General features: G+C 45.0%; 1 protein-coding gene and 1 non-coding gene across 15 annotated transcripts in view; both read left to right on the top strand.

The window, feature by feature from the left end:
• The first annotated feature begins 4,016 nt into the window (after nucleotides 1-4,016).
• On the top strand, nucleotides 4,017-4,142 carry LOC112206181 (U6atac minor spliceosomal RNA). The gene has a single exon (XR_002940380.1). It is a non-coding gene; the product is annotated as a U6atac minor spliceosomal RNA (small nuclear RNA).
• A 1,830-nt stretch (nucleotides 4,143-5,972) lies between these two features.
• The window catches only part of GOSR2 (golgi SNAP receptor complex member 2), a 52,820-nt gene continuing 30,971 nt past the window's right edge, over nucleotides 5,973-27,821 (top strand). For 3 of the 14 annotated variants that reach the window (XM_054671306.2, XM_054671307.2, XM_009431893.5), the window contains exons 1-6: nucleotides 6,002-6,109; nucleotides 12,401-12,465; nucleotides 13,982-14,090; nucleotides 14,952-15,084; nucleotides 17,922-18,062; nucleotides 21,495-21,600. In XM_054671306.2, the coding sequence (XP_054527281.1) occupies nucleotides 6,081-6,109; nucleotides 12,401-12,465; nucleotides 13,982-14,090; nucleotides 14,952-15,084; nucleotides 17,922-18,062; nucleotides 21,495-21,600 (583 nt within the window). In that variant the 5' untranslated portion in view covers nucleotides 6,002-6,080. Of the gene's footprint in view, nucleotides 6,525-12,400; nucleotides 12,466-13,981; nucleotides 14,091-14,951; nucleotides 15,085-17,921; nucleotides 18,063-21,494; nucleotides 24,261-27,821 lie in introns of those variants that run through there. The other 11 variants (XM_054671312.2, XM_063798398.1, XM_001135065.7 and 8 more) reach the window with 10 other exon arrangements.

The following is a 27,821-nucleotide window of genomic DNA, read 5'->3' as shown; positions in this document are numbered from 1 at the left end:
TCCATCCCAATAGTCCCAAAAGTCTTAACTCAATCCAGCAACAACCCAAAAGCCCGAAGTCCAAAGTCTCATCTAAATCAGATATAGGTGAGACTCAAGGCATGATTCATCCCAAGGCAAATTCCTCCAGCTGTGAGCCTGTGAAATCAAAACAAGTTATCTTTTTCCAAACTACAATGGTGGTACAGGCATAGGATAGACATTCCCATTCCAAAAGTGAGAACTAGGCAAGAAAAGAAGGGTAACTGGTCCCAAGTAAGTCCAAAACCCAACAGGGAAAACAACATTAAGTCTTAAAGCTAGAGAATAATCTCTGATTCATGTCCCACTCCTGGACATGCTGGGAGGCTGGGCCCCCAAAGCTTTGGGCAGTCCCACCTCTACAGCCTTTCTAGGCTTGGTCCATGCAGCAGCTCTGATGGATTGAGTCTCCTGCCTACAGTTCCCAGGCTGGAGTTGCATACTGGTAGGACTACAGTTTTGTGGTCTTGGAGATGGCTCCATTCCCGCTGCTTCACTAGGCACTGCCCTACTGCAGACTATGTGGTGGCTCCAATCCCACATTTCCGCTTGGCGTTGCCCTAGTGGGGACTCTCTGCAGTACCAGCTTTAAATAAATGGCATTAGGAACTGGAGGGGCAAAGAAAGCTACATAGGCCAATACAAACAGGTTCTGAAGAGTCATGGTATTGTGAATAACAACGTTGTTCCCCTTTTCTCATGTAGCCAGAAACTAGTGAGAAATAGCACATTTGACAATAACATAAAGAGATAGTTCCTGGACCCAGACAGAAAGCGATGGTGCCTGAACACTGTAAAGAATATTCACATGCACTTATTAGACAATAAACAAATATCTAAGTACTTTTCTCTACTAATTATTCTAAATCTTTGTTGTTAAATCACTATTCCTCACGAGTCCATGAATTTTATAACACAGTTTTGTTTGTTTGTTTGTTTTTTGATACGGAATCTCGCTCTGTCACCCAGGCTAGAGTGCAGCGGCGTGATCTCAGCTCACCGCAACCTCCGCCTCCCGGGTTCAAGCAATTCTCCTGCCTCAGCCTCCCGAGTAGCTGGGACTACAGGCACGTGCCACCATGCCCAGCTAGTTTTTGTATTTTTAGTAGAGAAGAGGTTTCACCATGTTGGCCAGGAAGGTCTTGATCTCTTGACCTCGTCATCCGCCCACCTTGGCCTCACTAAGTGCTGGGATTACAGGCGTGAACCACCGCCCCCAGCCTATAACACAGTTTTTAATCAAATTGCATATACAGACTGGGCCCACAGAAACATTTGCTTGGGGCTCCACAAAACCTAGATACAGTCCTGTCAACGTGATAGATAAATAGATAGGTATGTAGGTATTAGGTTGGTGCAAAAGTAATTATGGTTTGCCATTAAAAGTAATTGCAAAACCACAATTATTTTTGCACCAACCTGATAGAGATATAGCAGGCACACACACACACACACACACACACACACACACACACACACACACAAAATTTCCCAGAGCACTACTCACCAATGAAGTACTAATGAAATAGCTCCCCCTGAACCACAAGGGTCATTGGACTGCAGCTCCCTCCCTCCTACAGAATGAAGTCCAAGCTCCTTAGACTGACTTGGCCACAGGCTACCTTTCTGGCCTTGTCCTTTGTCTTTTTGTGCATTATGTTCTAGTAACTTCAAACTGCTTGTAGTTTCCCCTGCACATCATATATCTTTGCTTTTGTGTACGCTGTTTCCTCCTCCTGGGATGTTTTCCCCACTGGCCTTATCTTCCAAGATTCAGTTTAGGTATCATCTCCTCTTTGAATCTCTCTTGAGTCACTAAACTGGGCTAAGTGTTCCCTCCTTGTCATCCCACAGTTCCCAATTACTGTACCCCACACTCACCACATAGGATTCTAATTATCTATTATCTGTATAGATGTTTACCTCCCAGTATATTAAAGAGCTTCTATGGTAAGGTGGTGTCTTACTCATCTTTGTATATCAGCCCTTGCATTGTGCTTGACACACAGTTATCAGCTCAATGAATCTATAATGTAGGATGATTTATGGAAGGAGACCAATGGACTAAGTCAAGTGGACTCTGGTGAGCCTAGAAAACGTTCTAGTAAAATGAAGGAGAGGCTGGAGGGTAAGTCATGCCAAGAGAATATCAGCAGTATATATCAATTATCCAAGTGGTTTAGCCATACAAGAAAAAGAAAAAATGGGATATAAGTTAAAAATGCAGTAAGCTGGAGAGTGGAATTTTCTTCTATTTAGAGGAAGGCCTAAATACGTATAAAGACTTAAGAGACTGAGAGGCAGAAGGGAGATCTTCTGGACTTCAATTTCCTTATCTGCCTTATCCACCTCCCAGGGATGCCATGAGACCCAAAGGAAAACAAGACATAGGCATGAAAATTATTTGAGAAATTTTTTACATTACTATCCTCTGATAGATTTTTCTGATAGCTTCCAACTACCTGCAGAATAAAAATCTATAAATAAAAACCCAATGCTGACATTTAAGATTTCCTGGCCAGGCGCAGTGGCTCACGCCTGTAACCCCAGCACTTTGGGAGGCCAAAGTGGGTGGATCATCTGAGGTCGGGAGTTCGAGACCAGCCTGACCAACATGGTGAAACCCTGTCTCTACTAAAAATACAAAAATTAGCTGGGCGTGGTGGTGGGTGCCTGTAATCCTAGCTACTTGGGAGGCTGAGGCAGGAGAATTGCTTGAACCCAGGAGGCGGAGGTTGCAGTGAACCAAGATTGCACCATTGCATTCCAGCCTGAGCAACAGAGCGAGACTCCATCTCAAAAAAAAAAAAAAAAAAAAGGAAAAAAAAAGAAAAAAAAGAAAAAAAAATTCCTATGATCTCGTTCTAACCTTTCTTCGACTACTATTATTGCCCCAAACACCCTGAATCCAGCCAGAGGAGATTCATGTTCTTTCCTTCTGTTTGCCTTTGCTCAAGCTATTCCCTCAGCCTCAAATGCCCTCCTCTTCATCCCTACCAGGCAGACACAATAAACATTTTCAGAGTGGTTAGTATACACAAGACACTGTTAAAATTCTATTGATTCTTGAAGGTCCTATTCATATGCTATTTTGTCCGTGAACCGTTCTTGCCCTTCCCACGGAAATGGTACTTTGTATCAATTGTAGCATGTATTCTACTTAATAATGTAGCTTGAGGGTATGATTAGTTCTCCCAACAGACCGTGAGAGATATGGGAGGTTTTAGGGCTGTGTCTTGCTTGTGTTCCTATCTCCAGTATCTGTGCGTGGTACATTGCAGATGCTCAATTATAGAAAAAGTGAAAAAAATAATTTTAGGAAAAGAATGTACATGGGTGGACAGTCTCTTGGGACACAAAACTGGGTGGGATCCAGGATCCAGGAAAAGAGAAGTATCAACTTGTCCAAGAAAAGAACATCTCCTGCCTTGGGAGGAATAGCAGATAAGCTTGGAGAATGGAAACGGGATAGCCTATGTGGAGACAGAGAAGTGTCCAAACCCAGTCCCAGCTCAAATGCCACCCCTTCATTAAGTCTCTCCTAAATCTCCTCCTAGAGACGACCCCCAGCTCAGCTCAATCTCTTTGGATTTTCTACCTTCTAGAATGTTTGTCTTGATAAATAAAATTCATAGAAAGCCATTGGTTTGGACTGAGCTCCTGCACTAGGCGCAACAGGCCAAACCAAAATAGAGTCACTCATGCTAAAGTTCCAAGCCACAAAGCCAAAATTAAGCTGTTCATCTGACCTTAGGAGAAATCAGAAGAGAGGGAAAATAGCCATATCCCCATGATAAAGGAAGTCCCTTCTGCCTTAACCAATACAAGTAAAATAACTTTGAAACTTGTTCTTTGTTTCTGCTTTTTTTTTTCAGCCCTTTTCTGTCTATAAAGATAATCTCCTCTGCTCAGCTCATCAGAATACTCATTCTATTTTATAGAATAAGGTGTTGCCTGGTGCTAGAATCGCAAATAGCCAGTTAAGATCTGTAACTGTGTTGTATGAAAGGAGAGAAGGTTAGCACTCCCTTTGACAAGGATGGAAGAGGCCCTTGGGTCTAACAACACGCATACGGTTAAGGCATTACCACCTACTTCGTGGGATCTAACCATCGTTTTTGAAATGGTGCTGGGAAAACTAGCTAGCCATATGTAGAAAGCTGAAACTGGATCCCTTCCTTACACCTTATACAAAAATTAATTCAAGATGGATTAAAGACTTACATGTTAGACCTAAAACCATAAAAACCCTAGAAGAAAACCTAGGCAATACCATTCAGGACATAGGCATGGGCAAGGACTTCATGTCTAAAACACCAAAAGCAATGACAACGAAAGCCAAAATTGACAAATGGGATCTAATTAAACTAAAGAGCTTCTGCACAGCAAAAGAAACTACCATCAGAGTGAACAGGCAACCTACAGAATGGGAGAAAATTTTTGCAATCTACTCATCTGACAAAGAGCTGATATCCAGAATCTACAATGAACTCAAACAAATTTACAAGAAAAAAACAAACAACCCCATCAACAAGTGGGTGAAGGATATGAACAGACACTTCTCAAAAGAAGACATTTATGCAGCCAACAGACACATGAAAAAATGCTCATCATCACTGGCCATCAGAGAAATGCAAATCAAAACCACAATGAGATACCATCTCACACCAGTTAGAATGGCGATCATTAAAAAGTCAGGAAACAACAGCTGCTGGAGAGGATGTGAAGAAATAAGAACACTTTTACACTGTTGGTGGGACTGTAAACTGGTTCAACCATTGTGGAAGACAGTGTGGAGATTTCTCAGGGATCTAGAACTAGAAATACCATTTGACCCAGCCATCCCATTACTGGGTATATACCCAAAGGATTATAAATCATGCTGCTATAAAGACACATTTACACGTATGTTTATTGCAGCACTATTCACAATAGCAAAGACCTGGAACCAACCCAAATGTCCAACAATGATAGACTGGATTAAGAAAATGTGGCATATATACACCATGGAATACTATGCAGCCATAAAAAATGATGAGTTCATGTCCTTTGTAGGGACATGGATGAAGCTGGAAACCATCATTCTCAGCAAACTATCGCAAGGACAAAAAAACAAACATTACATGTTCTCACTCATAGGTGGGAACTGAACAATGAGAACACTTGGACACAGGAAGGGGGACATCACACTTCGGGGCCTGTTGTGGGGTGGGGAGAGGGGGAAGGGATAGCATTAGGAGATATACCTAATGTAAATGACGAGTTAATGGGTGCAGCACACCAACATGGCACATGTATACATATGTAACAACCCTGCACGTTGTGCACATGTACCCTAGAACTTAAAGTATAATAATAAAAAATAATAAAAGAAAAAAATCTATAACTACATTTCTTGTAATTTTGTCTTTTGAGAGTACACATATCTTATTTCCTTTCCCAGACCAGAACCTCTTTGAGGGCAGGAGGAACCCGGTTTTCCCTACTTTACACATGACACATAATAACCACTCATTCAATGTAGGTTTACTGGATGGATAAATAGGAATGGGGGGTAGATAGGCGGGAGAGTGAGTAGACAAATGCGAAACAGGAAAAGCTTGCGCCAGGAAAAACAGTGAAGAGCGAAATCTCCAGACCCCCGATTAAATGGTTTAAAGAGAAGCCAAGCAAGAACCTCCCGTCCTCTCTGCGGCAGAGAACAGCAGATAATCGCGGCTCGCCTTCAACTTTGCTCTGAGGACCTCTCGTTAGTATCCCGCGATTGTCCTTCCTAACGCCTGACTGAATCCTGAGGCTAGCCTTCAGCGAACATGTACACCGCCTTGCCCTTCACGTGAAGCCGAGCCTGTGACTACACTTATCCTTCCGTCGCCGGCCTCATTTCTCCTTCCCCTTCTCCGATCTCGCAACCACTGCTAGTAAGGCGCGCGTGCGGGCAGCCCTGGCCGGCAGGGGAGGGAGGGTCCTGCGACCGGAAGCCGGAAACCGGAAGGGGGGCTGTGAGGACGTGTTCCGAGGAAGCCAGAGCCGGAGCCGTGGCCTGCCGGGCCGGCGACATGGAGCCCCTGTACCAGCAAACGCACAAGTGAGGGCCGGTCGGGGAACGGGCAGGGGCTAGACGAGGCGAGGCTAGGTGAGCCTGGCTTCTGGGGCTGAGGCCTCGGACGTCAGCCAGGGTAGAGGCCGAGTTTTTCCGCCAGGGCACTGCTGGGGATGCCTCCGAAGTGCTTAATCCTTGGCGGGACTCCCAGGTCAGCCACAGACAGTGGGTTCAGGCTGGGGCCTGGAGACGTGGGGCAGATGACTCCTGGGGTCTGCAAGTTCGTGACTACCTGCTGGGTAGACTGGGTGACGGGAAACTGGCACCTGCAGGTTATAAAACTTTGTCCAGCACTTGTCAACTCGGTGCTCCTGGTTGGTAGACCTCGAGAGGAGACACGGAGTAGGAGACACGGCCCCTGGCCGTAGGAGTGTACTGTTTAATTGGAGAGTCAAGGCACGTACGGGAAAGTATTTGTATTCTTATTCGATTTATACTAAAGACCACATTTTTATGGTACAAAGAAATTGCTGTCCACGTAGCATTCACTATTATTACTTGTTAATCGTATCTGGTTACAGGTTATCGCTAAGAAAATCAAATTGTAATTTAGTTTCTCATAACTTAAATTCCTTGGTAGTGTCCTTTATTCGCATCGTCCTGCACTTTTGGAATTGCTGAGATACGTAGTTGAGTATTAATGGGGCCATACTTACCCTATTTTTGGGGGCGGGGGGCAGAATTATGATTTTTACCCTGTTTTGGAGGGACGGAATTTTATGATTTTTATTTTTTATTGTAAAATATACACAACATAAGATTTACTGTTTTAACAATTTTTAAGTGTACAATTCAGTGACATTGAGTACATTCACAACTTACATCACTACGATCCATTTCCAGAACTTTTTCGTCATCCCAGTGTGCCTGTTAATCAGTAGCACTTCATTTCTTCCTTCCAGAACACCTAGTAACCTCTGTTTTACTTCTCTCTATGAATTTACCTATTCTAGATACTTAATATAAGTGGAGTCATACAGAATTTGTCCTTTTGTATCTGGCTTATTTCACTTAATGTTTTCAGGGTTCATCTATATTGTAGCCTGTTACCAGAATTTCATTCTGTTTTATGACTGAATAATATTCCGTTGTATGTGTCTACCACATTTTGTTATCCATTCATCTGTTGATGGGCACTTGAGTTGTTTCCACCATTGGGCTGTTGAGAATAATACTGCTATGAACTCTGGTGTAGAAGTATCTGTTTTAGTTTCTCTTTTCAATTTTTTGAGGTATATACCTATCCTATTGAGAACTTTCAAACTTATACTGTAGTTTTGTTGATTAAAACACTTAAAATCACACTCCCAAGGCCTGGAAATGAAATGCCCTGAAGCATGAGGAATAAGAGGGTGATGATCCTCTTTCTCTTTCATTTTCTAAGTTTATGGGTTTCTTTTATTTTGGCGATGAGGTGTTTCATTTGGACAGGCGAAAATACAGAACCTACTTTGTAATGACAGAATTTTCTTTTACACTGGGGAGCCCTATTCTCACATAAACATTATAGGAAGGGACTTAAAACTAGTCTGTGAGTAATTTAGAGAAAGAATGAAACGAAATTATGTTCATGTTACTAAGAAAGGGCCTATCTTTCACAATAGCAGGGCACAATGGGCATAGTAGTGCCTTGAAGTTAATCTGTTATGTATGGTCTTATCTAGTTAATTTAGTTAAAGGATGTTGCCAAGAAGGCCATGACCCATTTTATATTCAAGAATAACTTTATTTAGAGAGTCTTAGACTACCTGTTTTCAGTGCAGCTAATCACAGAGAAAACTGCATGGCTCAGAAGAGGAATTCTAAATGGTACCCCAAACAAGGTGTGTGGAGTGTAGATGCTCTGTAGGCCTCCAACAATGCACCCTTGGACTCTAGCAGCTTGCCAGTTTTTTCTATTAAGGGCCAGGTAGTAAATATTTTAGGCTCTGTGGGCTATACGGTCTCTGTAGTTACTACTCTGCTGTTATATTGGGAAAACAGCCATAGACAATATGTAAACTAATTGATGTACCTGTGTTCCAGTAAAATTTTATTTATCAAAACAAGCAGTGGGCCAGCTTTGCCCCACAACTATTAGGCCCTCTGCTACCCCGACACTCATTAATTCATTGAATATTTATTGAGCACCTGCTATGTGCTGTGCACCATTCTCAGTGCTGGCAGCACAGCCCTGCCCTCGAGGAGTTTACCTTGTTTTATGCTGCAGTATCTTGTCTATCTTTCCTCTCCAGTGCTGAACCAGGAGTGGGAGTTCTGGTTCTAGACCTCCTTACTTTATTTTTCCTCATCTGTAGAATGATATTATAATTTGGGCTGGTTAAACTGTAAGGCTCCTTTCAGTTCCATGATAACAGAACTGATGACTGAATGACTTTCACAGGAAACACGTGGAGTCCAGTGAGCACCAGCAATGAACTTTCGCAACTGCAGAAATTAGTGATTGTAGCTGAGTTGACACAACAGTAGCTGAACTTATTAATTTTACTGGAACTTTGAACCCAGTTTGTGATTATCTCTTGCCGTGTCACTGAATACATTGAGTACATTGGAATTAGATTGACATATTAAAGTTACTTGAAAACTCCTGAACCTACCTGAACAATGAATGAATGAAAATAAAGGATGAAAAACAATAAACATTTTACACTTAAATGTTTAATTTAGGTGAACTTTATAGAGGAGCTAATAGCCAGGCTTCTATTTTTGAGATCCCAATGGTTGTAAAGGTGACCACATTTGTCCCCTATGTAGTCCAAGATCAGTCTCCTGTCCTGGACCTTATCGTATGTCCAGGACACAAGAAGCACTACATTTAACAAGCTCCCCAGGTGGTTTTGATGAGCAGGTAGGCTTAAGAACTGTTACCTTATCTCAAGACCATTTTTTTTCCTGAACAGCGGAGCTTAAGAACTATTACCTTATCTCAAGATCATGTTTTTCCTTTATAGATTTTGCCCTTTAATGAGCGAAATGTGAAGGCAAAGTGAGTGAAATGAAAATGACCAGATTGTTGCCACTACTTTTAAGTAAAGTTAACAACAAACTTAAATGATGCTGTGTAGGTTACACAGCGTTTTCATGTTCATCATGGTCAGAGGCAGCCTGGATGCAAAGTGGATGTTATGGGGTGGTGGGGGGTGGTGAGTAGTTTCATGAACTTTTAAAAAGCACTTCCGTTAAAAAATTCTTCCTAGATCTTCTGTAAACCTTTTTTAAAGACAGCTACAATGACCCTGGCTTATTTGCTACTATTTCTCTGCTTTGTTATATTATCACCCAAGCCCACCATGTACCCCATGCTAGAGAGGGCTAAGACTTCTTTTTCCTCATGTCCACGCTCCCAAGTCATGCTTGTGTATCACCTGTTTCTTATGGACTTCCAGTGTGTTGTGTTGTGTTAGAATTCCCAGTTCAGTTTGAGACAGATTTTGCACTTGGCATATTAGTAGTTCCCACCTTGCCATTCATACTTGCTTTGTTGTTTCATATTTATGTTTTCTTAGCATGAAATGTAGCCGCTGGAATTGTATTATTGGCCACATCGTCTCTGATTGGTTCAAAGCAAATAGAGATTTGATGGGAAAAGTCAGTGGATTATGGGCCTGTACAAAAGTGCTTTGATGAACGTCCTGCCATGTACATCTCCTCAGGGTATGCCAGAACCTCTCTAGGACACATTCCTCAAACTTCTGGGTCATAGCATGGACACATGCTTTATTCTACTAGTTATTGTCAGAAAGCATTTAAAGTGTTTTACCAATTTATAATCCTACCAGCTGGGTATGAGAGTTCTAGTTTCCCTATTTCCTTATTAATGCATATGTCCCCAAACTTTAAAATATTTGTCAGTTTGATGGGCTGAAGAAATGTGATCTCATTGCTTTTCATTTGTGTTTTCCTAGTTGAGTGTCATTTTGTATATTGATTGACCATTTGGGTTTTCTTTTCTGTCATTTGCCCTTTTTTCATTTAAAAAAAATGCCTTGTTTGACTTTTTGTATTGATTTGTAACAATTCTTTATATATTTTCTGCACGTCAATCCTTTGTTATCTGCTGCAGATACCCTCCAGTCTGTGCCATTCATTTGTTTATTTTGTGGCTTTGGTGTACAGAAGTTTTTTGTTTTCATGTTGTCAGATGTATCCATTTTTTTCTTTGTGGTTTGTGGGTTTTGTGGGGGTGGGTAGTTTTTGGATTTTGTCTTATTTAAGAAATCTTCTGTAACCCGAGGTCATTTATGCACACCTGTATTTTCTTCAGAAAGTTTGAAAGCTGCTTTGCTTTTTCCATTTGGGTTTTAAGTGAGCTTGAGTTTATTTTTATGTGTTACCTGAGGTGGCCTTTTTCTGTACGGGTAACAAACCGGAGCTGTTGGCATTTATTGTAGTCCCTTCTTTCAAAAGCTCCCAAATAACGTGGGGCTGTGTCTAGGCTGTTTCTTTCCTCTTGGGCCAGCTGTAGGGTTTGCCTTTCCTTGTCTGTCTGCACCTGCACTGCTGCCATATTGTTTCCATTGTTACTGCTTTGTAAGTCATAATGGCAGGTGGGACAAGTCATTCCTCCCCCTCCTTCAGAGTGGTCTTGGCTATTCTTTACCTCCCCCCTTTTTATTATGTCACTGTTCGTGTTGATCATATTACCAACTTACAGATTTTTCTGTTAAATCAGCATTGAAAATTTACCTCACAGCCTGCGTCAGGACTTCCTTAGAGTCCTAATTCTCCTTTCTGTCCCCGTTACCCTCCGGTCCCCTGTACCTGTTCCCTTGGTTGCCCTGCTTCAGGTGTCGGCTACCTCAGGCTGCATTCCTACATCAGCCCCCATACCTCCACACCCCCGCATCATCCCACAATATCCCAGACTTACTTTCCGGAAGCAATGGCCTGGTCTCGGACTCTAGCAGTGATTTCTAGTTGCTTCTCAGGGCCACAGGTCTTGCCTAGGAGCACCCTGGGGAGTCATTTGACAGCTCACCCAGCTTCTTTTGGTGCCCGAGGGCATATCTGGAGGCCATAGGGAAGCCCTGGAAAAGACTGGGCACAAGCTGAAGCCAAAGTTGGGTGCCTGGCTGGCATTGGTAAATTTGGGGTCCTGGTTTGCATTGCTCACGATGCAGAATGGTTGCTGACCTTTCCTCCAGCGTTGGGGATGATGTGAGAGTCCAGCAGGCCCCCTTCATGTGGGCCCTAACTTGGGGAAACCTCCACCGTGAGCACCAGGAAGTGGATGGTGGGGCCAGCATAAGCAGTATCCCGAGGACTGATCATGGAGGACCATTAGGAAGGGGGTCTTGAGGATGACCTTGGCCAGACCGTGGGAAGTCTCCAGAGAGTGTTACCCAGATCCAGGGTACAGTGTTGCATTTCCAAATGAGATGGCAGTTCCTTCGTTCCTTGATATTGTCGGAGAAAGATGTTTACCAAACAGGAGGTCCCTGTCTCAGGGTCTTCCTCTGAATGGTTTCCTCCAGTGAGTCACTTCAGCATCCTCTCCCCCGACCCGATTCCCTTTCAAGCAGCCCACCCTACTTGTAATCCACATGTCTTGAATGAATTTTTGCATATCATTTTCTTCTATCTTCCTTCACCAAATGATGTCTCCCTTCTTCACAGCGATGCTCAGAACTCTTTCCATCCACATAACTTACCTGGTTTCTCTTTCTCAGCCCCACCCCTCTGTCTGCTTGCCTGTGACACCGCTGTGCAGAGCTGCCCCTCTTTCTGTTTGTTTATACTTATGTGTATTGCTTTTCTGGTGAATCTTCCCAGGGCTTGTTCATGTCTGTTTAGCCTGTCATTCCTCATTATGTTGTTTCCCAAGGACAAGGATTATATCTCCCTTGCCCTTTGACTCTTCCTAGTACAGGCCAGTGCTTAGCACATTAGGTCGTAGAACAGAAAGTAGGATTGGCCGGGTTCAGTTTGAGGTTTATCACTTGCTGTGTGATCTTGAACAAGTTACATAACCTTTCTGGGCTTCAGTTTTTATAAAATGAGGATGTAATGGTACTTTCCTCATAGGGTTATTGATTTGGCAGAGTATCTTGGATATGGTAAGCACCCATAATCTGCCTATCAGTGTTATTGTTAGTAGTTAAGATATTAGAAACCATGCCAAAACGTGGGACCTAAAGTGCCACATACAAATTTTACAGTTCAGTGATGCTGTCGATTTAAATCAGTTACATGTTGGCATCAGAAAAATTGTCTTTCCTGACTGAAGCGCTGTTGATTACTCCTGTCTCACTCATTTCCTCCCTCTTCCTTTGATAGGCAGGTCCACGAGATCCAGTCTTGCATGGGACGCCTGGAGACGGCAGACAAGCAGTCTGTGCACAGTGAGTAATTAACTGTGGAGACCAGAGTCCTTTCTCTGATGACAGGGTGCTAATGGGCTGGGCTTCCTGACTGCACTCTGCCTCGGGGGCTTAATGATTCAGCGTGGAATGAGTTTTGTTGTTAGGGTGGACAGAAAAACCCTATGGCAAAGTCACTGATTTCCCTGAGTGTGCCCTTTGGAATCCCACAAGTCTTATCCCCCATTACCCCTCCACTCAACCTGACATGGCCCTATGGGAATGGAAGCGCTTGCCTCCATCTGTCTTAATCTAATTACCTAGTCCTTAGAGGAATGTACTCCATAAAAATTCAGAGATGTTTAACTGGAATTGGCCATTTCTTCTGAGCTGAGAACTGTGGCTTTTTAGGAGGATTATTCAGAAACGAACAGCAATATTAATTAGTTTAGTTCCCACAGCATGGTTTCTTTTGAGAAGCATGCTGGTTTTTTGGGTTTTTTTTTCATTTTTTTTTTTTTTTCTATTCTGAGGAAAGGTCCTTTTTCTGAGTTGGTCATATGGACACCACCTGCGGGGGCTGCCTACCCACCCCACTGCTGGGCTCCCTCAGGACCCATTCCTCCTGTTCTCTCATGTCTCCTTTCGCAGCTTCAAAAGCAGCTCTGTTCTTGGTTCTGTGCCCCACCTTGTTCTAATCTCAACTGTCTTTGTTCACTGTGGGCGCAAAGGGCTAGGAAGGGGCAGTGTCACTGCTGTCACTTCTTTATGGGGCAAGAAGCAGTCTGGATGCTTTCTTTTGTGCACAGTTTAGCTTCTTTGTTCATCGGACTTTGTTTGCCTTCTCAGCAATCTCATTGTTACATGATTAGAAATGGAAAGAGGTCATTTTGACTGTCTTATCGAAAGGGATAAGGAAAATGACCGTATTTGTCGTATCTCTTTACCTCTGTGGATTCTTTCCTGGGCCTTTCCTATTGATATTTGGTTTATTTTGGGGACGTCAACATTGCTCAGCCCGCTCATTCTTACAGAAAGCTTTAAGGGAAGAAAGCCTTAAGGGAACTCTTCTCTGTATGTTTCACATACTAATCTTCCCCTTCCTTTATGCTTTTTTTTTTTTTAAATAAAAAAAAAAAACTCATTACTATAGGGAATTCAATTGGCAGCCTTTTTCTAGGTATTTATAATCCACGTCTGAGAATCCCAAAGGAAAAGAGACCTATATCAGAAAATTTAGCTTAAAGTATTTATTTGGACAACCTTTGCATGTTTATTTTCTAAAGGTAGGAAATTTATTTCTACAGATTTACCTTCAGCTTTTTTAAAAAATTGGCATTGTTATGTCATTAACAGCTATATACATGTACTTTTTTCAAAACAACATTTACGGCCTAACTTGAATTTTTTCTGTTATTCATTAGTGTATACATTTTTCTCCTTTTGAAATATGTAGTTCTAGTTTATTGGATATTGAAAAAAAAATCTGTGATTTATCATTGTAATTTAAGTTCACTATCTCTTTTCCAGCAATTATTCTTTTTTCTTTTTTGTACAGTAGTAGAAAACGAAATCCAAGCAAGCATAGACCAGATATTCAGCCGTCTAGAACGTCTGGAGATTTTGTCCAGCAAGGAGCCCCCTAACAAAAGGCAAAATGCCAAACTGTAAGTGCTGACCTCTGACATGGCTCTGATACTCCAGGCCCATCAAGACAGGCTTTTCTCCCCGGGGGAGGTGATAGAATATTCTGAAAACCAACGTACATGTTGAAAAACTATGACTATGCAAAGAAAAAGCCCCCTCAAAGGGCACAATTCTGTCTGAGTGATGCCCCTCAAAATAAATAGCCTGTGAGGTTTGTGACTCAGAAACCTTGTGACCCCTTACCTCTTTGGTGTCATTTTGAAATTTTGCCTCCAGTTCTGTTTTTTGACTAGATCCATAGCCACCTGAAGCCTAATGTTGCCATGGAGTTTTGTTCTGCTCTTTGGTTCCTGCTGGGTTCTTCTTGGGTTGAAATGAAAAATCACTTCAATCAGTCCACCCATAATGAAATGCTGATCTAATGTTTGATACTCCAGCATGAAATTAAAATGAAACCACCCTTGCCACCTCCACCCCCAGCGCCTGTTTCCAAAAGTTTTATGAAACTTTGTGGATGCTTTACCTCAAAGATGCCCTTGGGCTTCTTCCAGGAGAGCCATATAATCCATAGAAGGTCAAGAAGAGGTCAGTGAGCCTGCTTCCTGTCCCCTGTTCTCTGTCATGCATCCAGAATCAGAGAGCAACAGATTCTGAAGTCAGGCTGCCAGAATCTTATGTGCTACCATCTCACTTTAACCACAAGTTTCTTCTTGACTTTCAACATCGTTGATCAAAATTAGATCTTGTGGTGAGGGGGTATAGTGTGGGGTGGTGTAGGGAGAAGTAAGGAAACGCCGTCTTTCCTCAGTACAAAGCCTGGCCCCCTCAGATTCTGCTGCCCTGAGTTCCTGGAATTTAATCTCTCTCTCCATCAATTCCAGTCGGGTTGACCAGTTAAAGTATGATGTCCAGCACCTGCAGACTGCGCTCAGAAACTTCCAGCATCGGCGCCATGCAAGGGAGCAGCAGGAGAGACAGCGAGAAGAGCTTCTGTCTCGAACCTTCACCACTAACGTAAGCCAGGCCCGCGGTGAGGGTCGGCCTGCACTTGACAGATCGTGGGGGCTGGAGTTCAGATCTCTGAGCGCCATCTGTTTTGGGGGTGTCTGAAGAAGACTGATGATGAGGAAACCAACTGGAAATGACAGGAACTTTGTGCATTGCCACAGAGACTAGACCTAGACAGAGAATCCCTTTTTCTAAGACAAAAACCTGAAGAGGAAGCAGTTAAATTGAAGGGGAATAGGCAGAGGTGAAAATTACCTGGTTGGGCTGGTCTGAGACAGAAAGGTGGAAGTTCACATGGTGGAAACGTTTTTCTGATCAGATAGAGACAGATGATTAGAACTTAGGCCATTTGTAGAGAAGGCAGCATTTCAAAGCTGCCTGCGGGCAGTTGCCATTGTGCCGAGTATGTGTGTGGCTCCAGTGTCAGGTGCATTAAGATGTTTTTGCCCCTAGTCTGAGCAGCAATTTGGAGGAATTTGTTAACAGATGTTTAGGGTTAGATGGACTGCTTGCCTGAGTCTGTCTGAAAGTGTGTTGGTTTGCATGTTTGATTTTTCAGAACCCATTGTCCCTGCCCTTTAGTCTTAACCAGATCATTTCCTGCACATGGCTGTAGAACATACTGGCCTTTTCTGTGTCCTGCATAATATATTCCACTAAATGAAGTGTGCTTTGGCTTTTTGTATTTTGTTTTTTTACAGAGGATTATTTTCTCAAGAGATGTTAGCTTTCTAAGCCAGTTGTTAAAGTTCACATCATTTCCTGCTTTGTAGCTATTTAACCCTCAATGCTGCATCCTTGCTTTGCAATAAATTTTCCCAAGTGTTTCAGGCTGTGCCAACATAGTTTTTGCTTCCCCAGACTAAGCAGTCAAGTCACAGTGTTTAACAGTTCAAAAATTTAATGAACTGTAAGACACACTAAAAGATGTTTGGATTTTAGATCGTTATAATGTAGTATTCAGGCCTTTTTTAGGCCAAGGATGATCGCTTAGGATTATTTTGTTTTTTGCCAGCCTGGCGTGATGCTGTGCACACCGTCAGTTCTTAATAAACATTGACTTGCCAGATGAAACTTCTTCCTGGTCATTCTACCATATGGAGCTATAATACATTTTTCTGAGAGATAATGGCCCATCAGCCATACTGTTTTAGATGGGAGGGTAAGAAAGATTTGTATGTGAATGGCATTTCATAAGTGCTTGTCAAATTACTGAAGAGAAGTCTCTGAGTCTTTCAAACGCCAGCATCTTCTGACACACTGGGCATTAGCTGCATGCAGAAAACTAGTTAATTCAGGCACTAGGAGTAAAGCACATGATGAAATTAAAAGACCTGACGCCTATCTGTGAGGAGCTCCCCTGTTAGCAGGGGCAGTTGAAAACACGTATGTGCAAAATGATTCCAAATCTGAGCAGCAAAGAAACAGTGGCATAACCTTTTTTTTGTTTGTTTGTTTTTTTTTGGACAATTGAAACTGGAATTTAGGTGGTAAAAACAGCACTAGTGGAGCAGGGCACAATGACACACGCCTGTGATCCCAGCACTTTGGGAGACCAAGGCAGCGGATTGTTCAGGAGTTCACCATCCTGGGTGACATGGTGAGACATTGTCTCTACAAAAAAATATAAAAATTAGCCGGGCGTGGTGGCGTGAGCCTGTGGTCCCAACTACTCTCTGGAGCCTGAGGTGAGAAGATCACTTAAGCCTGGTAGGTCAAGGCTGCTCTCTATCCTGGGTGACAGAGTGAGAGCCTGTCTCAAAAAAGAAAAACACGAAACAAACCCCAGCACTACTTGGCAGGAGAGCTTGTGATTGGCAGAAAAGAGAAGGGAACGCTCTCACAGCTGGCGAGGACTTGGCTCCTGCCTATAGTCCACTTTCAGAGCAAAAGTAGAGCCACCAGGATGGGCGTTGGTGTTTCCCTCTACAGTGTGTTTCCCTCTACCTGCGCTCAGTACCCACATTCCCAGCTCCACTGGACTTCCAGCTCTGTGATCACTGGACACACTTCCAGCTGTGTGATCTTGGACAAGTTATTCTACCTCTCTGGGCATTTTTTCATCATAAAATGGGGAGGCCTGTGGACAGATTCCTTGAGCACAGGAGTTGGAGACCAGCCTGAGCAACATGGTGAAACCCTGTCTCTACCAAAAATACAAAAAAGAGAAAGAAAGAAAGAAAGAAAAAAGCTGGGCATGGTAGCATGCACCTATGGTCCCAGCTACTCAGAAGGCTGAGGTGGGAGAATTGTTTGAGTCCAGGAAGCTAAGGTTGCAGTGAGCTGAGATCGCGCCACTGCACTCCACCCTGGGTGACAGAGGGAAACCCTGTCTCAAAAAAAAAGAAAATGCAGAAGCACAGCCTCCTCTATCCTTAGTTAACTCTCAGTCTACTTGGAGAGGTAAACTATAGATAAAATAGCTAAAGGACACGAGCAAACATTTAACACTGCATTAAGGGGAAGCCATGGAAAGGAACATTTGGAACAAGCTAGGTTAGTGAGTAGTCAGAGAAAGCCTTTAGGAGACACCCAATGAGGTCTTGAAGGAATAGCTTTTCCTAAGAGGAGATCATGATACAGAGACAAGTATCGTTGGAATGAACGATACTTGTGGAGTGGAACTCATTTGGAGAGTGACAGATCTGAGGAAGTTCCTCTTCTGTGTGGACAGAGGCCACCCCAGGCCTTTGCTTGGCTTTTTCTTATCCATTAGGGTCCGCTGATTCTTTCACCAGCCCCTCCGGCTGTTCTGGCTTGGCCTTGGCCAAAAGACAGAGCAGTCAGACCCCAGGAACTGACTGATAAGCAAAGTTAATCAAGTACCTGTGTTTCTTTCACAGGACTCTGACACCACCATACCAATGGACGAATCACTGCAGTTTAACTCCTCCCTCCAGAAAGTTCACAACGGCATGGATGACCTCATTTTAGATGGGCACAATATTTTAGATGGACTGAGGACCCAGAGACTGACCTTGAAGGTGGGGTCCCTGCTGGGGGACAGAGAGAAGGCCTCTTGTTTTAGCCTCATCCAACAGTTTAGTAACTGTGTTTATATTTTGATTACGTGTCCTCAAATTGTGATATTTTGATGACAAGACAGAGCCCTTGAGTTTGGGATCCTTTCTGTTGGAGTTGAGTTATTGTGAGCCTGAAAGTACCCAGTTCCTTTGCCAGTGCTTGAAACAAACCATGAAGTGGCCTCTCTTAGGATCCAGGTCTTTTCCCATTTACTGAACTTATCATGAAAGTGAGTGCTACTACGAGGGGTCCAATCACAGGCTGAGAAATTGTGTTACAGAATCTACTCTTGGAAGAATGAAGACGTGGCTGTCCTTTGGTACCTCGCTTTAAGGTGGCTTTCCCTTAGGACCCCTACTGTGGACTGCCTTATAACTAAAACCTTTTGTGTTTCAGTAACTGAATCCCCACTGTGCAGTGTTAGGGCTGCCTGGTTGTTTGCAGTAGATTAGAGCTTTAGAAGCTTCTAGAGCTTCTAAAGCCCGTGCTGGTGATCCCAGCGACTCTTCACTCCCTAGCCTTAGGTATTCCTAGAAGCCCTGACCAGTTGGCACTGCTGAGACTCCAGCCCCTGGGAGTGATTTACAGAAACATTACACAGACTCTGATGTCAGTCATGATGTTTCAGCCTCTGCCCTTTTCCTGTATCAACCCTGATGGATAATAGGGCGTGGGTTCTGTCTGTTATCAGGGTGTGGTCCCCTGTGAATGAAGCACTCCCAGCCACTGAGCTGTGAGAAACAGTCACTCGGAAGTGTGAGCTTTATCTTAGTTTTTGTTGGATCATGTTGAGTCTGTCAGCTCCACAGGACTTCAGTACATTTCTGAACAGTCCCTGCCATCTCTACGGGGGAGAGGGTCAGGCAAGCTGCAAGTGACACTCACCTCCTGCTGACAGTTGCAGTGTCTCAGATGGCCTGGAAGGGTGGTCTCCAGCAGCCTGCTGGGCGCTCCCCTTTCATGAGAGCCACCTGCGGTGACCTGAACTGATACATGTTGATTAGTCTGCCCTTTCTTTAGAAAACTGCTACTCTCCTTTTCATATCTCAGAAAAACAGTAGAGGCCTTTTAGGACCAAACTCCATGTCACACTGATGAAGAGCCAGTGGGGGTTAGAGCGTCCTGTTAAGGCACATGCTAGCTTCCCACTCAAGTCTGGCAGCGCTGGGGCATCAGCACACCTCTTGCCACCCACACTGATACCAGAGGGGAAGACTGTGAGGTGGCTGGGGGTTGAGACTTGAGGTTTCTAACTTTCCTCTGCACACCTGTGGCTACCTGGTGTTTGTCTCTTGATTCCCTCCACCTGCCTCACACCCTGCCTCCGTCAGGGGATTTTCCACCTACACCATTCAAAAGGAACATAGGAGAGGGCATGAAGGGGCTAGGCTGAAGCACTCTGATGACTGGGGCCAATTTGTGGCTGAAAATGAATACATTTTTTGAAATTTATGGTCATTTTCAAGTGATTTAGAAGGTTGATCCTTAGCCTCATACAGTGATGAAATAATCTGTGTGTTCAGAGCTAAGCAGGACTTTAGCAAGAGTCTGTATTGTCACTATCTTGGGGAAAAAAAAATACAAATACATTTCTCTGATCTCTGATGGCAATGAAGTTTGACTTGTAATTTCTCTGGCTGAGGCTTCTTAATTGCTTTCTGGGCAGAATGTAGATTTTGGATTCCTGTCCATGATGCCTAATGTTGATCTCACTTTCCTTGTTTCTCTCAGTTGCTCATTAATGTGTATTTATTTAAAAAAAAAAAAAAAAGGATATGGGGCATGAGGTTAGATGCCATGCATACAAGTTGCAGTGGGTGATATGTGCTGAGCGACTTGGGGTCTGCCCCGGCATTCACTTATACTTGTTTCTTACTAAGAAATTGAATGTGCTTTAAGCTGAAAATTAGAAAGCAGTAGGGAAGGACAGGCTGGATGGTTTGGGTTGTTGGTTTAGGAATAAAATGCCCTTTTGTTTTGGTGGTGGGTGATGCCATCTATAGAAGGGTTTTAGGTCATTGTGTTGGTGTCTTTCCGTCTTTCCCACTTGAGACCCTCTTGTAAATATGGACTTGACCCACCCATTGTACTCAGAAGAAACCTCAAAGATTGTACTCTACAAAGTAAATAGGTTGGTATCAATGATTATTGGAACTAGAGAGCCGAGGACAAGTTTTTTGATGTTGCCTTCTTTTTATAGTGTAAAATATTCTAATTTTAAGTATTTTTGTTGAGATATAATTTACAGACAGTAAGGTATACAGATCATATTTTTACAATTCAGTGAATTTGGGCAATTGTATCAGCCTTTGTAACTCACACTCCCATCAAGGCCCGGACCATTTCACCTCTGAAAGATCCCTCGTACCCCTTCCCAGTCAGTTGACCCCTCTGCCCCAGGCAGCCACTGTTGTGATTTATTTCACCATAGATGAGGTTTTCTTGTTACTGAACTTCATATAAAGGTATTCATGCTACTCTTTTCTATGTGGCTTCTTCCTCCCAGTATGTTTCCAAGGTTCATTCATATTGTTACCTATTTAATTCCATGTTGGTAGTCAGGTACTTTTTATTGCAAAGCAGTATTCCATTGGTACAGGTTTACCATAGTTTGTTCATTCATCTTGTGATTAGTGACACCAGTGTTTTCAGTATGTATTTATTTATGTATTTTTTGAGACAGGGCCTCCCTCTGCCACCCAGGCTGGAGTGCAGTGGTGTGATCTTGGCTTACTGCAGCCTCGAACTCCTGGGCTCAAGTGGTTCTGTCACCTTAGCCTCGCAAGTAGCTAGAACCACAGGTGCACACCACCACACCTGGCTAATTTTTTTTTGTAGAGAAGGGGTCTTCACTACGTGCCCAGGCTGATCTCGAAATCCTGGCCTCAAGTAATCCTCCCACCCACCCCTCCCAGAGTGCTGGGATTACAGGGATGAGTCCCTGCGCCTGGCCTGTTTGCAGTTTTTAGATATTCTCCTGTGTTTTTTTCTAGAAGCTTTAATTGTGGCTTTAGCTTTTATGTTTAATTCTATGACCCATCTCAAATTAATTTTTATGTATAATGTGAATTGAGGTTCAATTTTTACGCACATATCTGTAAGAGAGATACATATATATAAAATACATATCTGTGATATTATATAGCCAGTCGTTCCAGCACCATTTGTGGAAAAGACTTTTCTTTCCACTTAGCATTGCTCTGGTACCTTGATCAAAAATCAGTCGACGACATGAGAGTGGCTCTATTTCTGGCTGATATTGCTTTCTGTGTATTCTGGGCATGACCAAGAGAATGTCTGTTGGCAAAGCTCCATCTCCTGATGCCATTCACCCACTCTTGGTAAAGCGACTTGATGTTTGTTTTTTTTTTTTCTGTTCTCTTCTGCCCCAGGGGACTCAGAAGAAGATCCTTGACATTGCCAACATGCTGGGCTTGTCCAACACAGTGATGCGGCTCATCGAGAAGCGGGCTTTCCAGGACAAGTACTTTATGATAGGTGGGATGCTGCTGACCTGTGTGGTCATGTTCCTCGTGGTGCAGTACCTGACATGAGCCAGCCACGCTCAGTGGCTGAACAGCATTCCCACAGCCTGCAAGTGTGTGTGTGTGTGAAAGAGAGAGGGGGGCCCAGAGGCCGCCTTTTGAAATGTTTGCCTGTCTGAACTGTGAAGACACTTGGGAGGGATTGTGGTCTAATTTCCAACCTGCTCTGTTTTCTGTGACATCTTGGAGGGGGAGCTAGTGCCACCACCATGCGCGGTGCTTAGGAAATGAAAGAAGTCCCGGGTCTGTCTCTCTCACTCTCGCTCTCACTGGGGGAGGGAAAGAATGGCTTTGGTGGCTTTGTTCACACAGCTGATGCGTGCCCTGGGAAGGTGTCCACAGTGAGCCCTGTGTGCAGGACTGTCCACACGGTTCACACCTTGTCACCATCAGGCCTTTCTGGCTCCTGATAGGGTGAAGCAAAAGTGGAAAGGAAAGGAAAGAAGCCTTTTCTCACAGCCATTATATTAAATAGTAGGTCGATTCACATCCTCGTGCTCCTGGCCACCCTCCCCCGTGCCCCAGTGACATGTAGATGACTGACTGCCAATACTTGTCACCATTCCCTGGAAGCAGCTACCTAGGGGAAACAAGATGTAGTGCTATTGCCAATAACAAGTAAGATTTTCCACACTACAGCTGGGTGTTTCTCTTTTCTAAAGTGAGGCCAGTGTTATTTCCCGGGAGTGTTCAGTCTTGACCCTAGTCACTGATTTTTTCTAGTTGTTAATAGAGTGGTTGGCTTTTAAGGTTCAGAGACTGTGGCTTGGCACCTGCGCCCAGGCTTTGTGGGCCTTTGCCCCTTAGAAAGTAGCTGTAGGCAAAGATTTGTGATTTTCCAATTACAGTCTCAGCTCTAGTTTTAGTATCTCTAATTCTTTGGTTCCCTTCTCTTCCCTGAAATATATTAGCACCTGCCAGCCAGGCCCTCATTGCCCAGCCAGTGTGGGCAGATCCCACCGTGGAGACATCTGTAGTGTGTATGTCCTTGTAACACTCTGTTTTCAGGGACTACAACCTTTTTCCTTCTGTGACCAGCCCTGGATTCAGGCTGTACTAATACCAGGTATATTGTGGAATTTAGTATAAAGGCCAATCTGTCCTGAAGTCCATCTAATGTGATGAATCACTGAAAGTCTCAGAAAGACCTGGTTAGTGTATGTTCTCATTTACCACAGGCCTACCAGCCCTGGGCACAGCAGCTTCATGGCAAGACATAAAATGACACTCAAAATCCTTCAGATCTGGAAACCGGCTCAGTATTAACCCCACCTTTGGTTGTCCTGCCCTACCTGCTCTGTTAGTTTCTTGTTGCTTGAACTGTCTTCTGTCTTATTTCCCTTCCTTTCTGTGTTCCTCTTCACCTCCCTTGTTCCCCTCCCCGCTGCTCTGTAGTCATGTTGGTCCTTTCAGGCACCTCCGTGGCATAGCTCCCCTTTGGTAAGTTTTCTTAATTGTCACAGATTAACTGAGTTCCTGGATGCTAATTTCACACTTTCGGTTGGAGGAGATCTCCATTGTTCCTACCCCTCCGGGCCAAATGGGCCCTAGGTTTCCAAGGAAGGAGCGATCTGTGACTCCTAAAATGGGTTGGGGCCCTGCCAGAGTTAAAGCAGTGACTGGAGGGTGGACTGGGGGGTTGCGGCATCTTTAGACCTAGATCTGTCTAACTCTGGGGAGGCACATTGACATTTCCATTACACCCAGCACTGCTGCGGTGCCAGGGACCTAGCGCGGGGCTTTTGGTAATCCATAAAATGGATTCTGAGACTGCGACGGCAAGGCTGTCCTGTCCCCCAGGCACCCAAGGATCCTGCCAGACAGCACACTTTGGAGGAAGGTCTGCAGGGAGCAGCTGAGCCATTTGTTCTTGAACTCTGGGAGGCAGAAGTCCCCGCACCCATCATGCGTGGACTGATAGGACATCTTTTCGTGGTGTGCACCAGTGCTTTCCACACTTGACAGTGGTTGGCTTTGATGAACCCTCATGCTGCACCTTCAGAGCCAGTCCTCTAGTTTGGAATAAAAATTGCAGAGGTGGTTTTTGGGTCTTTACCACCTGCGGCTGGTGGACAGCAGCCAGTGTGTCTGGACACCCAGGGGCATTGAGACTGCATGTTGTCACATGACCACTTCTCTTCACACATCTGCTTTCAGTGCCTGGTGAAAAATAGACCTTGGCCTAACAGTGTGACTCTCTCCACCGCCTCAGTGTAGGGAAGGGTCCAGGCCAGGGAAGGAGCACCCTCTAGTGGAGGCGGGGGTGAATTCTTAGGTCGAGCTGATGCAAGAAACTCCGGTAGCCAGCCTCTGTGACCTTGTACATGAGTTTGGTGTGCCTATTGTGATTTAAAACAGGTGGGTTATCAAGAGGAACTTGAGATCTCTTTATTACATGGACATTTACTTCAGGGGGACCACTGTAAGAAAAGCCAAACTCCAAGACCAAGTAAGTTAGAGGAGTCTTGATTTTTTAGACTTCACTGCGGAGTTCTGTACACCCTTTGCCCTGATGAATTTGAATGGGTTTGATTTGCAAATTTGGATTTACACCCATTGTTTTGGAAGCACATCAGCTGAATAAAGTTGAGGTTTATTTTGTTTAGAAAATCACATTTTGTAAAGGAATTCGATATTCATTTTTGTAACTAATGGCCCCCTTTTTTTTATGTTTCTAGGCCAGAGATTCTCAAACACTGCTCCATGGCCAGGGGCTGGGCTGGCTGCTTCAGAAGCAGTGGGGAAGCTTTTTAAAATTACATATTCCTGGGGCCTACCCCAGATCTGAATTAGAACCTTTTTTAAATCTCTAAGGTGATTTTATTTTATTTTTTATTTTTGAGACAGTCTCGCTCTGTCACCCAGGCTGGAGTGCAGTGGTGCAATCTTGGCTCACTGTATCCTCTGCCTCCTGGTTTCAGGTGATCCTCGTACCTCAGCCTCCTGAGTAGCTGGAACTACAAGTGTGCGCCACCATGTCTGGCTAATTTTTTTTTTTTTTTTTTTTTTTTTTGTATTTTTTAGTAGAGACGGGGTTTTACTATGTTGACCAGATTGGTCTTAAACTCCTGGCCTCAAGTGATCTGCCTGCTTCGGCCTCCCAAAGTTCTAGGGTTACAGGTGTTAGCCACTGTACCTGGCCTCTAAGGTGATTCTGATGTCTGTATTTTGGAACCACTGTCTCCTAGACAGAAAGCTTCTGTCTCAAAGATGATCACATTGGTGTAAAGAGCAAAACTTGTTAAGTCCAAAATAAATTCTTACTGTTTATATCCTACCTTAATCCAAAAAAGATTTGAGGAGACTTTGAGGAAATAACTGAAACAGATACAAAGAAGTGAGGCACAAGAACAAATCAAGTCAGTGTAGAGTGTCGACATCAGGACAAGGAACTCAAACGTTGTAACACCCTAAGAAATGTTTGGGGAACCCTAATTTGACTTTCAGCTCCAGTAGCCAAAGCAAAGAAAGAAACGTCATCTGTTACTGTCTCAACCGGGGGGTGACATTTTCTCAAGGGAAAGCCAAGGCCCTTCATAAACAGCTTGCCTGTAGGCCTCACGGAGGTCAGACAGGGATTTTCCTGGCTCCATCCCTGCCAATCTGAAACCCTCTCACTTATGTTCTCCATCATTTATCCTCATTATGCAGACAAGGGGCTGAGCTGTGGTGACTCTGAAGGCCTCACAGGAGTCCGAGAGGAGCTGGCCCCTCATCCAGCTTGGAACCATGGGCCCACTTAATCTCCCACACTTCTCGTGGGGTGCTCTGCTGGGGTCTGGGGGGATTGAGAGGTGTGCAGGGGACTGAGACGGTGCAGCCTGCTGGCATGGAGTATAGAGCTATAAGGTGTTTGCTGCAGACCCTTCAGATAGTATAGGGCAAGTTCCCTGTTGGGAAATAATTTCCTAACTGGAAGGAGAGGGAATCTGAAGTGAAAGCTGTCCTTGGGCCTTGCCCCTAGGGGGCGGCATAGCCCTATCTGTGGCTAGTGGGCCCTGAACACACTGCCTTAGGCCTGCTGTACTTAGAAGCTGAGAAAGGAAAGTGTCATTCCTTCCCCATTTTCTGTGTCCTTTTCATTTCATATGGAAGGCACATGGGAGAGGAGTGTTCAGGGGTGCTGGGCTCCCAAGTGCTGTTGGTAAGTTCCCCACCATGGAGCCTCTGTGAGCCATCCCTCCCCGCCTCATCCCCATGTCCCTCTAGCACAGGGTTCCCAACCTTGGCTCTGCATTGGAATTCCCTCGGGAGCTTTAAAAACCCATGTGTGGGTCTTCCATTCACCCTCTTATTAATTGGCCTGGAGTGCAGCCGGGGCATTGGGAGTTGCCCAAGGCGATTGTAATGCCCAGGGGTAGGGAGCCGATGGCTCTAATACAAGAATGTCAACCCAAGGATAGCCCGTCCCCCATGCACTTCCCCTGGCCGCACCGCGGGAACCACTTGCAGAGACCAACTAGGGGCAGGGATGGAAGCCTGATTCTCCCTCTGGATCGGAAGGAGCCAGATCCCTTGGGGCCATTGGGTGCCCCTCATTAACTGACACCTCTCTGCTGAGTAAAGCACCTTGATGTGACAGGCCAGCTCTTCGCTGCCCCTGCAGTGCAGCCCCCAGCCCTCCCCACCACCCCTGCCTGGTGCTCCGTCTTCCCTGGACTGCTTGGTCTTCTCAGAACATGCCACACACTCAGTACAGCTGCACCTTTGCACAAGATGTTTCCTCTCAGATGTGCCACAGACACCCCCACAATCCCATGACACCTCCAAGAAGCCTGCCCCTCCCCTCCAAACAACCTCTCATACTGCACGCTTCCTGCGGAATGGGAGTTGCTCCTCACCGCAGGGGCCTTTGTGCATCCCGGGCACGTAGTAGGCACAGGCACCATCGGGTAAGCGGCTGCAGGAGAGCACTTGAGCCCACCCCCCATGCAGGGCCAGCAAAGCTGTTGCAGCCAGGCCAGGAGGAAGCCAGAAGGTTCAAGGCCACTGATGCTACGAGCCATGTGCTCACAGGGCCTCAACAACAGCAATGACTGCAGTAGAAGAGGAGAGGCATGGGGCCCCGTGAGGGAAACTGTCACTCAGGACTGGGGAGAGAGAAGTAGAGTGACCAACTTGTCTGGGTTTTAAAGCTGAAAGTCCTGAATCCTGGCGATCCCTCGGTCTGATGGTCACCCTAGATAAGCTAAAGGCTAGGACAGGCGTGACTAATGCAGGGTATCTAGGAAGAGGGGGCTCTCGGAGGCTGACTCCTGGCTTAGCAATTCCATTAGTGTGGTTCCACTGGCCCTTCCTTCCAGGCATCTGTGACATGGTGGCTCCTGGAGAGCTGGCAGAGGCTGGGCCAGGCCCAGGAGGGAAGTATTCCAACCTCCTCAGAAGACAGTGGCTGACAGTACAAGAGGGGACATTCATCTTTATTCCGTCTTCCAGAGCCCTGGCATGTGTCCAGTGCCAATGTTAGCTGTTTCAGGGCAGAGGGAAGGAGTTGGAGACAAGCAGCCCTCCGCAGTTTGCAGTGGTTACAGCAGCCGGAGGCTGTGGTAAGAGCGCTGAGCCCAGGATGCAGAGCCTGGCTTCAAGTCCCAGCCCTGCTGGAAGCAACCACGGGCCACACACCTCTCAGCCTCAGCTTTCTAAGAATGGGGGTAACACCTGTCCCACGTCCCTTCCTGGGGTGGACATGAGACCCGAGTCCCGTAGTGCTTTTGGCAGATTCCAGAGGTCTGAAGCAGTGACCCTCAGCCTGGGCTGCTTCCTGGAGTCCCCCAGAGAGTTTGGAAGTCCTGATTCTGGGCCTCGCTCCCCAGAGATGCCGAGCTGCCTGGTCTACAGTGGGGCCTGGGCTTCAGAATTTTTAATTTTTAACTTTCTTTTTTTTTCTCTCTCATTCTGTTGCCCAGGCTGGGGTGCAATGGTGCAATCTCGGCTCACTGCAGCCTCTGCCTCCCGGGTTCAAGCGATTCTCCTGTTTCAGCCTCCGGAGTGGCTAGGATTACAGGCATCCACTACCACGCCCGGCTAATTTTTGTATTTTTAGTAGAAACGGGGTTTCTCCATGTTGGGCAGGCTGGTCTCCAACTCCTGACTTCAGGCGATCCACCCACCTTGGCCTCCCAGAGTGCTGGGATTACTGGCATAAGCCACCGCAGCCGGCCTTAATTTTTAACT

Source organism: Pan troglodytes, chromosome 19, assembly GCF_028858775.2.
Source record: "Pan troglodytes isolate AG18354 chromosome 19, NHGRI_mPanTro3-v2.0_pri, whole genome shotgun sequence".
Taxonomy (NCBI): Eukaryota; Metazoa; Chordata; class Mammalia; order Primates; family Hominidae; genus Pan; species Pan troglodytes.
The sequence above is the reverse complement of the archived record's forward strand: the minus strand, read 5'-3'. Positions and strand labels throughout refer to the sequence as shown.